Here is a 17,426-nt window from a genome sequence, read left to right on the forward strand (position 1 = left end):
TAGCTTGCACCCTGCTCAGAAGCTCTTGGCACGCTTTCTTTCTGCTGTCTCCCGCAGGGTATTTTGATGCAAAGGTAGCGTGGCGCGTGTCGAAGTGCCGCTTTACATTCGACCGTTTCAACTATGTAATTTTGTCATTGCAAATTAGACACACCGCAGAACCCGCTCTCTCCACAAAGGCGAATTCTTCGGTCCATTCGTCCTGAAATGTACGATACTCGTCGTCTTTTTTTCTTTTCGCCATCTTCTTCGTCGAAGGGTTAGCTTTGAGCTAATGACCGAGCAGACGCAGTCTCAGACTGATTCAAAAGGGGGCGTTTACCTGTTTTACCCAGCAACGGCAAACGTAGGCCAGTATCATCCAATTAAAATAATGGACAATTGCTCCTGCAGCCCTGAACAGGACATGCGCAGTGAAAAATCGATGGATGGATTAAAACAAGTGAGAATATTTTGTTTTATCTGCGAGCCATATGCAATCATCAAAAGAGCCACATCTGGCTCGCGAGCCATAGGTTCCCGACCCCTGCTTTAAGCTGTGAGTGGGTAAACAGAAAAAACGCCTTGACAAAGCAATTAGCATAAAAATGTAAAGCTGTGCAAGCTCTCAAATAGCATCAAAAATACATTAGCACCACCGTGAGAGTTTGGGATGCCACTAATTGAATGAATATACTGTACCATTAAAAATTCCTTTAACGTTTGGTTCGATTTAGAACATCTTTCCAATGGTTGCTTAATTTGAAGCCATCTTCTCGGTTGAAATTGTGTCTGTGTTTGTAGAACTGGATTGCCTCGTGAGCAAATCTCTAATAAAAACCGGTGGGTTTGCAAAGAACCTTGGTATCGGAGAAAATTATATCGTGATCACCCACAGCATTGTAACAATGATCAGCCACGGCAGAAGAATTCGTTTTGCCGTGTTTCAAATCTGATTTGTGCTCGCGAATTCGGTCAGAGACATGTCGCTTTGTCTCCCCGATATAGCAATCACCGCAGGTACAACTCAATTTGTAAACCCCGGGGTACTGTAAGTCAGGAATGACATCCTTCACGGATGGGATCAGATCACGGTCTCTTTGTTCACCAAGGTCCCAGTACCTGATACCATTGAAATAATTGAAAATTTGGTCCAACATGGACTAGACCCCGACACACCTGCACTGGTTAGGCACTGCCACAAAAATACCTACTTTACTTGGAATGGCTCCTTCTACAAACAAAATGAGGGTACCCCCATGGGATCCCCCTTGTCACCAGTGATAGCCAATATTTTCATGGAGAAATTTGAATCAGACGCCATCCAGACTTCCACCCTCAGACCTTCCCTGTGGAATAGATATGTGGATGACACTTTCGTCATTTGGCCACATGGCCTCCCAGCTCTGAACCTTTTCCTACGCCACATCAATTCCAGACATCCCGCCATCAAATTCACCATTGAAGTGGAGAAAGATGGCAAGCTACCATTCTTAGATGTTCTGTTTGAGAGGAGACCTGATGGCTCATTGGGGCATTCTGTCTACAGGAAACCCACCCACACAGATTCCTACTTGAAACCTGATTCCCACCACCACCCAGCCCAAAAGAATTCTCTCATCAAAACTTTATACCATAGGGCTCATTGCATTTCGGACCAACACCACCTGACCAGTGAATTAAAACATGTACACCTGGCCCTCAAAAGGAATGGATACTCTGACCGTACCATCCGCCAAACTGTTTCTCCCTCCATACAGAAACAACCACTTGATACTCCGGTCAAAACCATCACACTACCATATATAGCAGGCGTTACTAAAAAGATTTCCAAAATTCTAAACAAACACAAGATCCAGGTCCAGTTCAATACAGTACATAAAATTCGTGATCTGATCCCATCCGTGAAGGATGTCATTCCTGACTTACAGTACCCCGGGGTTTACAAATTGAGTTGTACCTGCGGTGATTGCTATATCGGGGAGACAAAGCAACATGTCTCTGACCGAATTTGCGAGCACAAATCAGATTTGAAACACGGCAAAACGAATTCTTCTGCCGTAGCTGATCATTGTTACAACGCTTTGGGTGATCACGATATAATTTTCTCCGATACCAAGGCTCTTTGCAAACCCACGGGTTTTTATCAGAGATTTGCTCACAAGGCAATCCAGATCTACAAACACAGACACAATTTCAACCGAGAAGATGGCTTCATATTAAGCAACCATTGGAAAGATGTTCTAAATCGAACCAAACGTTAAAGGAATTTTTAATGGTACAGTATATTCATTCAATTAGTGGCATCCCAAACTCTCACGGTGGTGCTAATGTATTTTTGATGCTATTTGAGAGCTTGCACAGCTTTACATTTTTATGCTAATTCCTTTGTCAAGGCGTTTTTTCTGTTTACCCACTCACAGCTTAAAGGAGGCGACCTGCGCTGGACTTGTTTAATGGTACAGTATGTTCATTCAATTAGTGGCATCCCAAACTCTCACGGTGGTGCTAATGTATCTTTGATTCTATTTGCGAGCTTGCACAGCTTTACATTTTATGCTAATTCCTTTGTCAAGGCGTCTTTTCTGTTTACCCACTCACAGCTTAGAGGCGAACTGCGCTTGACTTTTTTCACTCCAACGCTGTCCTCCGGACAGGTTGGTCCCTTCACCTGATGAAGGTCACTTGTGTTGTGGTCAAAACGTCGTGATTTTTGTTATTTTTTTTTTACCTACGTGACTTTACCCAATAGAACCAAAGAGTATGACTAACACCAAACAGTGTTGTATATGTGGGTTATGAAAAATGTATGAAAATAATGAAAATTAAATGAAATTTAAAATTAGCATAATTTATCCAAAATTACATGAATATGTGTAATTATGCATATAAATTATGCTAATTCGAGATATAATCGTATTAATTTATGCGAGTGGGTGTGGTTATGATACTGCAGGTCGTTATGATAATCGGGCCCAGCCTCGGTGACGAAGGTTGGTTATCAATTGGGATGAGACAATTAATCGCATGCAGTTATGCAGGTGTTGTGAGCGTGAATGAGAGAGTCAACTTGGCTTCGTTGTTTAACTCTGTATTAGCAATAAGGATACGATTATTCTTGCTTTAACATTTATTGATTGTGTGTTAGTGTGCTTATGATAGGTCCACCAGGTTCAGATCTCAATCGCAGAACAATTCTTATGCGGAATTTCAGAAAGAATCACACACAACCCTTCTGCTTTAATGAATTTTATTCTTTAGCTAAACTTTAATTTTGGATAATATGAGAATGCTCAATCTCGGAATTTCAACACAGCATTAACACGGTAACCATCACGATTGCGTTTCACTTTCATTCATTCCCCCCCACGTAGCGCGAGCAGTTGGTGAGAGAGAGAGATGCTAAGAACATGCATATGCTATCCTAACAAAAACCTTAACCTTATAACCTTATAATATGCAAATTCGTATTTGAAAATTGCCCACACAGTACCACATCCCTTCATAGACCTTCAAGTCAATTCTTATCACGTTGTTTCACTTTGGGTATCGGCAATTAATTTTTATGCAATGTAACACGAACATATGAGAAATATGAATAAAGTCCTTAAAATTATGCGACGATATTCATACGAAAAACAATAAAACAAGTATTATTCCTAAAGGCACAAATGTGCGTTAATGGATTCGTTGGAAAGATTATGCCATTGAAAAGAAAAAGGTACGACTCTTTTGCTTCTAAATGACCTTATCCACGTAACTCAATGGCAGCAGTGTTTTTCATTATCAATTGATTTTTAATGCACCGCCTTGGAGTGGCAACCCTTCTTGATTATCCCGATATGCGTATCGTGTGTCTTCTTTATCACTGGTTCAATTCTTTGCGTAAAGCAGACGCCGAGGTTGGCATCTCTTATGTCAAAAATGTGTTTGTTCCCTGCGGAGCAGTGGGGGTGTGAGGGTGAGCGTGTGGGGGAGGGGGCATATGAACACGGTACACAGTTTCTGTCCACAGCTGGCTGGAAGAGTCGGCACGACGCTCGCCGTCGTCGCGCCGATGGGTGTTGAGTGCGGGCCCACTGCTCTCTCCTAGTGCTGCTCGAACGCTCTCAGCACTGGTGGCGCACTGTGGCGTGAAGTGGCGCTGGTGGCGCGAACAGTGGAGCGCTGTAGTGCTGGCTGGCGCTGGTGGCGCGCTCTGAAGTGGCGCGCAGTGGTGGCGCTGGTGGCCCGAACAGTGGCGCGCAGTGGCGCTGACACTCTTGCTGGTCAGGCTCTTTCCGCTGCTGGATAAGCCAAGTCGCACGCGCTCTCTCTGTTGAGATGCCCGAGCGCTCTCAGCTGATTCGTTGGCAGCCGGCTTCTTCACTGCTGGATGACTGAGCTGCACGCTCTTGCTTGGCAGCGCTGGCCGCGCTGCAGCTAGAAGCTGGCACTTGATGTAGGAATAAAGTTTTGAGTGATACTTCGTCCCTTCGGCTCTGAAATCACTTTCGTTGATACATCGCGACTCGGCGATCCTCGCTACTCAGCGAGGCTCGCGCTTCTTGGAGCCAGCCGTTCGCTGCGACTGCCCGTGTCTTGTCGAAGTTCTTGAACTGTTGATCTGTCTTGACTGAACTTTTGAAAAAATGGTTGGACCGTTATATATATAAAAAAAAATCTCCGCTCTTCGCAGTGAAAAGGGGGGGGGGGGGGCGTGGCCTGTGTGTGTACGTGCGTGTGTGTGCCATTCCACAAGCCATCTGCGTTATACGATCCTGGGGGGCGGAGGGGACGACCCTCTTTGTAACAACAAGCCATTCCTCACTGGGTGTTAAATTCTTTTCTCGTGCTGCGGGGAGAGACAAAGACGGCCGGGATCTCTTTCTCTCTCCAACCCTTGAGTGAGAGAAAACAGATACCCCCTTTTCACCGTCCTTCCGTGGCAGTCTGGAGATTTCGCAGATAACCTCTGCCCTCTCTGGGAGTTTATTATTCTATACATTTATGTCCTTTTTACGATTTCCATCTGTGTTTGCGTGTTTTTGGGTTTGTGTGTTTTATGCATTATTTTTCTTTATTATTAAAAAAATATATATCGGCAGATATTATTGTTAATATCAATTTTGGAAAAAGCTCATATCCAACAATAGTTACGACGAAATCAAACTACATGGCACGCACTAATATCTAATCTCGATGCTTTAACGGCACAATTCAAATGTCCTTCGTTTATTAAGTGGTCAAGCTAGGCGGGACCGGCTAGGACACCCAGGAAACCGGAGAGCACAGATTTAGCCACTCCTTGACTTATTCTTATAACAAAAATCACATCTATTTATGAATGCACATTTTTTAATAAATAACAAATACGCAATTAAAACAGGAGAATAATTCAAAGAGCATGTATTTTTTTACTTGACCCCACCCATCCCTCTGCTCCCTGCCCTCCCGCTTTCCCACTGTGGCCTCCCGGATCGCTCTTCCCGGCTTGCTTCTCTTCCTCACCTCCTGCCGTCTCTCATAACCCCCTCCTTTCGTCTCCCCAGCATTCCCTTCCCTACCCTCTAGCCGTCCACTCTTTCTCCAACCCCTCCCTCCCTCTCCACCCCCAAATGTCTCCGATCTTCCCCTCCATTGCCCACCTGCCTATTCCCTCTCCCTCCTCCTGTACTTCCCCACCCCTCCTCTTGACTCGCCCTTAATCCCCCGTAGTCCGCAATTACATTTCCTCCCAATCTCGGAATTCAAAGTTCTAACCTCGCTCTCCATACTTACAAAAAAACGTCCTTTGGTTGTGGTTTCAATGCAAAACCCACAGTCCTTTTTCAGCACATATACATACAACGTACATACAGCATGAATACAATACACAATACAACATATAACCCACATACAACATATATAAACAACATACGTACAACATAAATGAATCCAAGAAAGCCACACCTGAATCGTAGGACTGCTCCATTGGGTTTTCACTTTGAGTTGCGTTCAGCCAATTAACCACAATTGTTTATACACCGACAGGGCCGCTCGTCTGCTACCAGAAGTTCGAGTACGCGGTAGGCCACTGGCTACAGAAGACGGCCGAGCACGTGATGGGCTGCGTTCTCTGCAGCCCTGGCAGCTTCAGCCTCTTCCGAGCCAAGGCCATCATGGATGACAACGTCCTCAAGACCTACACCACAGTGGCCACCGAGGCCCTGCAGTACATCCAGTACGACCAAGGTAAGCGTCGACGTGTGTTTGGATCTCGCACCTCCTATTAGCACGGTTGGCTACGTGTGGTGCGAAAGAAGTTCAACATGTATACATGTCACGCTGGCGAGATGTTAACTCCCAAGCTTGGTATACAGGAGGTCGTAAGTTCCATCCCGACCCTGACGCGTGTATATTGCAATTTGCGTCTCTCTCCCCATGGTTGCGTAGACTTTCTAAGGGTCCTCTAGTTTTTCCCTCATTTAGATGCAACATCACGTGCTTAGAATCTCTGTGATTGCCAACAAGGGTTTTGCCACCAAGTACGAAGTCATGTTTTGCAGAGGGGTCAAATACTTATTTCCCTCATTAAAATGCAAATCAATTCATAACATTTTTGACATGCGTTTTTCTGGATTTTTGTTGTTATTCTGTCTCTCACTGTTCAAATAAACCTACCATTCAAATTATAGACTGATCATTTCTTTGTCAGTGGGCAAACGTACAAAATCAGCAGGGGATCAAGTACTTTTTTCCCTCACTGTATCGTGGTAATACTTGGGCCAAGACCCCGCAAGATCAATTTAATACGTAGACTTTCACGACCAATATTCATGATTCACAATTCATTCCTGCTGGATTAGATTGTCGTGTAGGTTTAGTGTAAATTTGTTTTAACTATAAGCGTCCAACACCCGACAGAGCCAATCGGGTAAGGTTGTTAGGTCATGGGGAAACTACGTCGATTTTGGTTTAATTAGCAAAATCCGAATATTGAAAGGCAAGCAAAATATAAAAAATGTTTGAAGGTGGATGATGCTGGTTGGATGTAGTTGCTGTGGCTCCTGCGTATGCAGCAGTGGGAGATGCAGAGAGAGAGATAATTGCAGAGGGCTACTGCCGGTGCAGCTACAGAGATATGCCGCTCGGCCAGGAGCTGGTGCTGGCTGTGGGTATTATGAGCCGGTTACCCTCTACCTCGCGGACGTCCCCTCTTCCATTTGTTGGTGCAGGTGAGGACCGCTGGCTGTGCACGCTGATGCTGCAGCAGGGCTGGCGCGTCGAGTACTGCGCCGGATCGGACGCCTACACCAACGCCCCGCAGGAATTCAAGGAGTTCTTCAACCAGCGGAGGCGTTGGGGCCCCTCCACGATGGCGAACACCTTCAGCATCCTGGAAAATGGCGTCCGCACGGCCAAGAAGAACCCGTCCATCTCTCGGCTCTATATTCTTTATCAGATCATCTACACGGCCACCTCCATCATGGGTCCGGCCACCGTCTGTCTCATGATTGCAGGTGAATTCGGGTTGCCACATGTCTTGGGTTTTTTTATTTACCCGGGTTCATCCTTTTGATGCAGGGACTACATCAAAAGAGACGTCGCCATGGTGGAGAGGCGTTAACTCCCTCGCCTGGTATACAGGAGGTCATGGGTTCGAACCCGACCCTGACGCCTGTATATTTGGAGTTTGCATGTCTCTCCTCGTGGTTGTGTTGATTTTTATCCGGGTTCTCCGGTTTTTCTCTCTACATTTAGAATCAACATCACGCGTTGAGTATTTGGCTGCTATAAATTTCTACGTAATAAGCCACTTCGTTCAGCTATAATTTGTGGCCAAGTTGCTTATGAAGAAGAGCTACATAGCTCAGTGGGCCTTATCTGGTATATTAAAAATAGTTTCGTTTTAAAAAAAAAATTAACTTGGAACACTTCTGCTCACAGTCGTGCATGGCTTCAAGTCGTCACTCAGAGTTGTTCCTTCCACGAGATTTTTGATTGCAAATATTTAACGATAACAATTGGCCATCGTTGGGTGTTTAACGCATACAACCTCAAAGTGAGTGGTCGTGTTAATCCTCTCATCATAACGTATGCGCACTGCTTGCGTTTTAAAAATATTGCGAGTCGTATTGCTTGTGTACCAGGGTATTCAAACTGCTGCATGTTTCTTTCAGCCAAAAATTCTATACACACAGGCTGCACGATTCTGTTCATCTGAGTGCACTCTTTTCTTTACAGCTGATTGAACGGTTGTCGTTGTCAATCATGGTGGTGATGATGGTGGTGGTTGTGGTGATGAGATGATACTGGTAGGAAACGTAGTGGACTGGAAACCCAACCGGGATTAATTCACAGGAGGCAGGGGATTAATTGTGTATGTCTGTGGATGTCTGTCCACGTGGGAGGGGTGGGGCTGGGTGGAGAGGGGAGGGTAGGGAGGGGAGGGGCTGGGTGGGGAGGGGAGAGTGGGGAGGGGCTGGGTGGGGAGGGTGGGGCTGGGTGGGGTGGGGCTGGGTGGAGAGGGGCTGGTCACCCCGTGGTGCCCTTGTATGGACTGAAAGCCCAACCGGAATTATTAACAGGAGGCAGGGGATTAATTGTGTACGTCTGTGGATGTCTGTCCACGTGTATCCAGACACCCGGATATATAATAAATGCGCTCCTAGTGGGCATTATTGGTAGGAAACGTAGTGGACTGGAAGCCCAACCGGGATTATCACAGGAGGCAGGGGATTAATTGTGTATGTCTGTGGATGTCTGTTCACTTGTATCCGGACACCCGAATAAAATGGGAGGGGTGGGGCTGGGTGGAGAGGGGAGGGTTGGGAGGGGCTGGGTGGGGAGGGTGGGGAGGGGCTGGGTGGGGAGGGGCTGGGTGGGGAGGGTGGGGAGGGGCTGGGAGGGGCTGGGTGGAGAGGGTGGGGCTGGGTGGGGGGTGGGGAGAGTGGGGCTGGGTGGGGAGGGTGGGGAGGGTGGGGCTGGGTGGGGAGGGTGGGGAGGGTGGGGGTGGGTGGGGGGTGGGAGGGGTGGGGAGGGGCTGGTCACTCCGTGGTGCCCTTATAAAACTCAACGTTTAACCTACTCACACCAGTTTGTGTCTGCCCTCACAGTCGGGCATATTTGCGGAATACACCACGCCGCCATTGACCCTGGCCATTGACCGAGCAACCCAACGTTCCTACCAGCTCCCTCCACAGGAATGTATTAATGATGGTATTCAGCTCGTGTGGTATTTGTCTCGTGCCGGTGCTCAGGTTGCTTCACCTTCGTTTTCAAAATTGACCAAAACTGGGCACTTCTCATCTCCATCGTTCCGCCTGCTCTATACATCGCCGTCTGCTTCAAAACGTAGCCGGATACGCAGATCAAGGTGGGCGCCCACGTTTCTTCTGCAGAAGCACGTGGCACTCATTGCACACAACGTGCTTGCTACAAATGAAACACAATGTACGTATATATGTTGAACTTCTTTGGCACCGTACGTAGCCAACCTTGCTCATCGGAGTTGCAGGGGACGTACAAAAAACTAAACACAAAAAGCAGTCTTAAAGAAATTAGTTTTCAATCTACATGATTTAAAAGTGCAAACTACAGTGGCTTCCTAACATCGGAAGGAATATCGTTCCAGATGGCCGCAGCAGCGCATCTGAAAGTTTGTGATGCGGTAACGGTCTTTGTTCGATGGCTAGCCAAAAGCCACTGCGAGGATAGCTGGAGTTCGCGTGATTGTTTATGCTCTTTGACGTGGTTATCAAGGTATTGTAGTTCATTTGTGGCACGCTCTTTTTGTGTTACGAGTACGACCTTATAACAATGTATTTGGTCGGCAACTGGAAGCTAAAGCAGCTCGGCGAGCACTGGATGGACATGGTCGGGTCTTGCAATGCCTGTTACAACACGTGCCAACGTCCCATAGAGCGGTGTGTTGCAATAATTGTGCCTTATCGATACTATGCTACACATCACCGCGGTGGTTATGTCACTGCTCAATAGTGGTCGAATGTGTCGTGAGCCCTGATATGAAAATTACAGAAATTGACTACATTTTGCATGTGGTGATCACCTGACATATTCTGGTCGAGTGACGCCGAGGCTATTTTAATCACAATCTGAATCCTTGAGTCTGCGACTGCCACACCTGATCCTCGCACAATTTCGTTTCATGCAAACCACACGTGCATCACTCGCTTGCAATATTCGGGGTTGCCGATGCTCTCCACATTTAACTTGGACTTCATTGCGGTGTACAATTGTGAGTCATCAGCATATATATAGAACTTCATATTGAGATGATATCGGCGATCGGAGAGACATATATTGAAAATTAATAGTGCCCGAAGGCGGACCCTGTGGTATGCCGACTAGGCATGGCATAGGAGATGACTTCATCACCTAGCTTGACAAACTGTAATCCACCATACAGGTATGACTCAATACACTTTAGTGCCATACCCGATACACCTCAATACACTTTAGTGCCATACCCGATACACTGAACCTTGACCTTATCTGCTCAATGAGTATCTCATGGTCAATGGTGTCGAAGGTGGCTGAGAAATCGAGGCCAACCAATGCTGCGATGCACCGGTCAGCCATGATCTTTTAGAGGTCAACAGTGACATCTAGTAGAGTCATCTCAAGACTGTGGAATTGTCGGTACACCGACTAGAATGGGTTGAATTTGCCCATCCCAGTGACGTAGGGAATTAACCGCTTCAGACACAGGCACTCAATGACCTCTGAAATTGTACTCAGGTTTGAGATCGGGTGATAGTCTGGATGGTCACTATGGCTCAAGCCAACTTTTTCAGAAGCGGTGTTACCTGCGCCATTTTGCAATGGTCTGGCAAACAGCCCTCGCTGAATGAAATATTTGCCAGGTGGACAATCAGCGGCGCAAGTACGTCCAAGCATAATTTGAGAATTTATATCTGGACGGAGTCGAGCGGCGATGTCTTATTTGGCAGCTGGGCAATGAACATTGACACCTCTGCTACTGACGATGGTGCCAGGGTCTCAAGTTTTGCATTGGTTATCAGGTTGATCAAACTCACATGACAGACCAGGAGAATGCGTTGCTTGCAAGTTAGAAACTGCCGTCTTAATCATCACTTTATTGGCGAAGAACGTTGCAAGTACTGTGCACAGAACCGGCTGACTGGTTGATGGGGTTAGAGTGCAACAGACCCTTCACAATGTGCCACAGAGCACGGGGTCGCGAACTGACTCATTGATGCACAGACCATAGAACGGTCTGCGAGACTCAATAATGAGCTAGTTTTCAAATCTGTAGGCGGCTCTGTAAGCAGTCGGACAATCTGAAAACTAGTTTTCTTTCAAAGACACCCCAGCCTCCTCCGCGTCTTCTTCACAGTATCGCCTCCAGTGACAGTAAGTCACTTCGTGCTTTCCCGTTCTCTGTGTGCTTGTTTGGATGGACACACGTTCAAAGATAGCGATGATGCCATGTTCTAATTGAGCTGCAAATGAATAGACCGTCGATGCATTATTCAGACTTGCCAATGATGACCGGATCTTCTGACTGAAAGCATCGTGGGTTAGTCGTTTTCAGTTCCTGTATGATATCGTTGTGATGGGTGGGCAAATAATTTGTAATGCCATTTTGCACGTCACAAGACTGATCTGACGTTCTTATCTTCGATAAGAACGTCGTTTAAAGTTACGACGTCGCCGTATGTGAAGATGTGATCCAGTATACTTCCTGAGCGGCATATTGCACCGCTGACGTGCTGAGTTAAACTGACTGTCGAACGTTTCGGCGAGATCACTGTTGATTTTACCATAAAAACCAGTCGGTCCGGGACAGTTCTGGTCATCACAGATGATAAAGCGAGAGCCAAATGTCTCACAGTCTCGCAGACCAGAAAGCTAGGAAAATAATTCTGACAGCTGTGAAGTCGACGGTCGATAGACGACAGCGATCGTAAGCCCCCACATGCTGTTCGTTATTTTCACAAGCAGCAGCTTGAATTATGTGATTGTTAATGAGTCGCTCAGAACTTTCACGCAGATTTCTCCACGGTGAATTAGTGCGACCCCATCACCATGTGAACTGCTAGTTTATAGCATAGTTATAACGCAACACAGGATAGAGCAGCGCACCGTGGCTGTTTCCTCCTCTTCCTCCCCCTCCTCCGTTCCGAACACAGATGGACTCGTCCGTCTGAACAAAGCTCGTCGCTCTCCGTGGTGTTAATCCCTCATACTAACATCATGCTAATCCCCCAGTTACATGCTAATTTACTGTTGATATGTAAACTCCTCTCCCCCCTCCTCTGTTCTGAACATAGATGGACTCGTCCGTCTTAACAAAGCTCGTCGCTCTCCGTGGTGCTAATCCCTCACACCAACATCATGCTAATCCCCCAGTTACATGCTAATTTATATGTAAACTGCTTTGTCAAGGTGCTCTGTTCCTCCCACACAGCTTAAAAGACGCTGCCATGCTTGGCAGGGTTCACTCAAGCGCTGTCTTCCAGACAGTCCTGTTTCTTCACCTGAGGAAGGCTACTTGTGTTGTGGCCGAAACGTCGTGAGAATTTTATTGTTATTATTATTTTTATTATTTCATCTCCATTCTACGTGACTTTACCGAAAGAACCCAGAAGAACAATGAGCTATCATTATTTTGTTGTTGTTTGCAAAGTGCAGGGTCTTGAGGACTTTGTGGAAAAGTGCGGAATAAATGCAAAGTAACTCCCAAGAATTGGTGGTGGTTGGACAAAAGGACGATGGTGACGCCGATGGCTAAGGTCTCCTCCTGCAATGGCGAGATGTTAACTCCCTCGCATGGTATACAGGAGGTCGTGGGTTTGATCCCTATCCCGACCTTAACGCCTGTTATGTATTTGGAGTCCACGTGTTCTCTCTATCTTCCCTCCACATTTAATCTGGCTGCTGATATACATTACCACGTGATGAACCACTTCGTTGATCTATCATTTGTGGCCAGGTGGCTTCTGAAAAGAGCTTTATACCTGGTATTTTTTTTAAGGTGGCCATGGTGCTCACCGTGATCTACATGTTCCTCATGACAGGCACGCTGCTCGCTATGGTCGGCGACATTGTCAAGAACGGTATCCTCACAATCAGCGGCATCTTCTTCATCACTCTCGCGGGCATCCATCTCATCGCGCGAGTTCTTCTGCATCGTGCACGGATTCTTGTACCTCATCTGCATTCCCACGGGATACCTGCTGCTGCTCATCTACTCATTGGTCAACATGTACAACGTATCATGGGGCACACGTGAGACCAAGGCGCCTTCTGAGCCCTCCCCCAAGGAGGTGAGTTACTTTGTGTGTTATCGTTATTGTCGTTGTTGTTTTTGTGTCGAACGTTATTTGGAGTGTCGCTCCATTCTCCTCTGTTGCTCCGTCCCACACCTCCGATTAGCATGATTGGCTACGTACATTGCAAAAAAAGTGTAACATATGCCCCCAACCCCCGCCAAGACGAAGGCAGCGATCCCCCATGTAGCTTTAACCGACCGTTGGGGCAAGTGCTGTTAGCGAGTAGCACCTGTGAAGTCCGGAATGGCACATAAGGGGGTAGGTGACCAGCACCATGCCCGGCCGCCTTTGTCTCCATTGTTGTCATGTTTACTACATCACATTTGGCTATTTTTGAGGCTGAGCCAATCTAGGGAAGGCGAAGGACAGGTCCAGATGTATGTATGTTGAACTTCTTTCACACCATGTGTAGCCAACTGTGCTAATTGGAGGTGCGAAGGAAGGAACGTTTCTAAACACAAAGAGCAGTTTTTAAGAAATTAGTTTTCAATGCAATGATTTAAAAGTGCATAGCTCCAATTGCTTTCTCATATTGGAAGGAAGAGGGTTCCAGATGGACGCACAAGCGCACCCAAAAGCATGCGATGTGGTCACTGTCTTTGTTCAATGGTTAGCCAAAATCCACTGATGAGGATGACCGGAGTTTGCAAAATTATCGTTTATGTTTCTTGACAAGAACGGTGGTGGTGGCTGTGCCACTCGTGTCCATTAATCCAACACGGTGGGTATCGAGGAGGAGTCATTCACTGACTTTCCAGGAGAATGCAGTATGACAATTATGGACTCTATCTGTTCCATCTGAATAGAACGCAATGTTTCCCCCTCGCATTTGTGGGTCTATTCCATGGTGTTCTGGTTAACTGTTCGCCAATAAAGTATTCATACATGGAGGACCGCAGAGCTTGGACAGTTATTGGCGCCAGTTCACTGAGCAGCTGAAACTGCCTTCCAGCTTGTGTGCGCTTCCCGCTGGTTTGATATCATTGAAGGACCCTGCCTTCAGCACAATGCCCATCCTCCTGTCCCAGCAGAAGAAGGAACGCAAGCATCGTTTGAATGGAACGAAATGCTGTATACTGCCACTCGAGTGGGACTGCTTCCAGTGGAGGATCAGCGTCCTTCCGAAGAAATACTCGGCGCTGAGTCAGGAGGATGACAGTTCAAGGTGCCACCACCTCACTGAGAGCCTGTAGCCATGCTTTTAACTTTGATCCTTACCTCTCGTGTATCAATAGTTCAATGTTTATGTCCCATATTATTGAGGGACTGTGTTATCTTGGTGTGGTTTGGGACTGTTGTTTTGCTGCCTTGCCCCAAGTTATGCATTTAGTATTGAAAAATTGGCAGTAACTGATGTACTCATGCAAGTTGCACTCATATACTTTATTTATTTTCTTATCTTTCCTATACTTAGCACTGCTATCGTTTTATGTTTTAACTTTCTAATCCCCTACACCTACTGGATATCTGTGAAAAGAGGTTCATAGCTCATTGGCCTCCTCCTGCAGTAGAAATACAGATTCTGATTATTGATTGGCTGTGTCGGGTGGAGGAGGATTTACAATGTAACATTTTACTCAAGTCAATACTGAGTCTTGTCTCAACTTATCAATTGTGATTCTAGTTGTGCTTGTATCTTAGGCGCCGTGGTGGCTAGATGTTAACTACCTCCCCTGGTATGCAGGAGATAGTGGCTTCGATCCCAAACCTGACGATGCCTGTTGCCTATATGGAGTCTGCGTCTATTCCTTTCTCTCCCCATGTTGGTGTGGATTTTTCTCCGGGTCCCCTGATTTTTTCCCTCCTCATTTAGAATCATCATGTGATTAGAGTATTTGGCTGCTGTAATTTCCACGTGATAAGCCGCTCATTGAGTTATAATTTGTGATATTCAGGTCGATTCTACAAAAAAGCTTTATATCTCAGTGGGCCTTACATGGTAAAATAAAAATAATGGTTTAGTTTAACAGTTTATCATCATCCATCCCAGCCGAGTGGAGTCGTGCGCGGTGGAACTCGACAGAGAGATGAAGCTGCGTCCAATTGAGGCCAGACAACAGGACACTACGAGCACTCAGATGGAGCATCCTGAAGGAGCAGAGATCGAGGTGAGAGGAGAGGACATCGCGAACACTCATATGGAGCATCCAGAAGGAGCAGAGACGAGACCAGAGGACATCGTGATCACTCAGACAGATCATCCAGAAGGAGTAGAGAGTGAGGCGAGACGACAGGGCATCGCGAGCACTCCGACGGAGCATCCTGAAGGAGCAGAGATCGAGTCGAGAAGAGAGAACATCGCAAACACTCAGATGGAGCATCCAGAAGGAGCAGAGACGAGACCAGAGGACATCGCGAGCACTCAGACAGATCATCCAGTAGGAGTAGAGAGCGAGGAGAAATGACAGGGCATCGCGAGCACTGGGACAGAGCATCCTGAAGGAGCAGAGATCGAGTTGAGAGAAGAGGACATCGCAAACACTCAGATGGAGCATTCAGAAGGAGCAGAGACGAGACTAGAAGACATCGCGAGCACTCAGACAGAGCATCCAGAAGAAGTAGAGAGCAAAAGTCGACCTCCAGAGCAATCAGACACAGACCTCGCCCTCCATACCAGAGGTAATATTTTCATCAAACAAAGGCAAAGTCTTCTTGGTTCTTTCGTTAAAGTCACATAGAATGGAAATAAAATAATAAAAATAAAATAAAATTCTCACGACGTTTCGGCCACAACACAAGTAGGCTTCTTCAGGTGAAGGAACAGAACTGTCGGGACGACAGCGCTTCAATGAACGCTGCTAAGATTCGCAACGTCTTTTAAGCTAGGTGGGAGAAGTAAAGCGCCTTGACAAAGGTGTTTACATATCAAACAGGATAATTGAGCATTGAAATAGCGGTGTTAAAGTGTTGGATCAGCAGGGTGTTAAAGTCAGAAATTAGCATGTAACTGGGAGATTAGCATGATGTTAATGTGAGGGATTAGCATGTGACTGGTCACGGAAATAGCTATGTTAAAATCAAAGTTTACATATCAACAGAGCCATTTAGTATATGGACGCTAAAGGACTGCAACTATCCAACTGTCATACAATAAACCGATGTGAAAAAACTAAGTATAAACTACATCAATATAATAAATGTACTCAATATATTCTTCAATAAGTTCAGCTATTAACATAAAGTAACTGGGTATACACTACACTATATAATGAATACCATATAGTAAACTAATAAAAAACTAAAATATAAACTACATCAGTGTTATCAATAAACTCTATATACTCTCCAAACAGCTGAGCTACTAACAATGAGTCGTTATACATTACAATGCCATATGGCGAAAAAATGGGTGGCGGTTTTTTCTTTTCAACGTTAGCACCACGGAAAGCGACGAGCTTTGTTCAGACGTGCGAGTCCATCTATGCTCGGAACGAAGGAGGGGGGAGAAACAGCCACGATGCGCTGCTCTGTTCTGTGTTGCGTTACAACTATGTTATAAACTAGACTACAATACATTGCAATGTTATACCTTCCAATCTAAACTACATTGTATAATATTGTTTACAGCCCAATGTAAGCTCTAACATTATGCATTATATTGATATGTCTCCAACTAACTTTTTTCTACATTACACGACTATACACCGTAATATACACTGCCATAGACAAACCCACCATTAAATTATACAATTCGTTACTATACACTACCCTATACTTTAGACTGTAAAATAGACTTGTAATATTACACTATGTATTATTCTACCAACCCTACTGTATACCACACTGCTGTATATTCACTATGCAATTACGATACCATATATTGCCTTATGAATTATGTTAAACATTACAATGTTATACTATTTATTATACAACATGCTATACCTTTGACCGTTGTGTGAACGGTATTTAGAGGCAATGCCAGGGAATGGACTGCAGTCTGAAAGTCACTGTAAAATACAATCAATTAAGAACCGAAATGGTTTATAACGTCTTTCCAATGGTTACTAAGCCAGAATCCATCTTCTCGTTTGAAACTGTCTCTGTGTTTGTATATGTGGATGGCCTCATGAACGAATGTCTCATGGCAACCGGATGGCTTGCAGAGAACCTCCGTGTCATGTGAGCCCACTAAATTATAACAGTGATCTGCCACGGCTGAGGTGTTCG

General features: G+C 45.8%; 1 protein-coding gene across 1 annotated transcript; it reads left to right on the forward strand.

Annotated features, from left to right (window-relative positions):
* Positions 1 to 5,798: 5,798 nt before the first annotated feature.
* On the forward strand, positions 5,799 to 8,188 carry LOC142923885 (chitin synthase chs-1-like). Its single transcript, XM_076064865.1, has 3 exons — positions 5,799 to 6,192; positions 7,176 to 7,470; positions 8,185 to 8,188. Exons 1-3 carry the CDS (start codon positions 6,063 to 6,065, stop codon positions 8,186 to 8,188), a joined length of 429 nt encoding a protein of 142 aa, XP_075920980.1. The 5' UTR covers positions 5,799 to 6,062.
* The last annotated feature ends 9,238 nt before the right edge of the window (positions 8,189 to 17,426 follow it).

Source organism: Petromyzon marinus, unplaced genomic scaffold (assembly GCF_048934315.1).
Source record: "Petromyzon marinus isolate PM22_M1 ecotype Great Lakes invasive population unplaced genomic scaffold, UKy_Petmar_22M1.pri1.0 PM_Scaffold_84, whole genome shotgun sequence".
In the NCBI taxonomy this organism is placed as follows: Eukaryota; Metazoa; Chordata; class Hyperoartia; order Petromyzontiformes; family Petromyzontidae; genus Petromyzon; species Petromyzon marinus.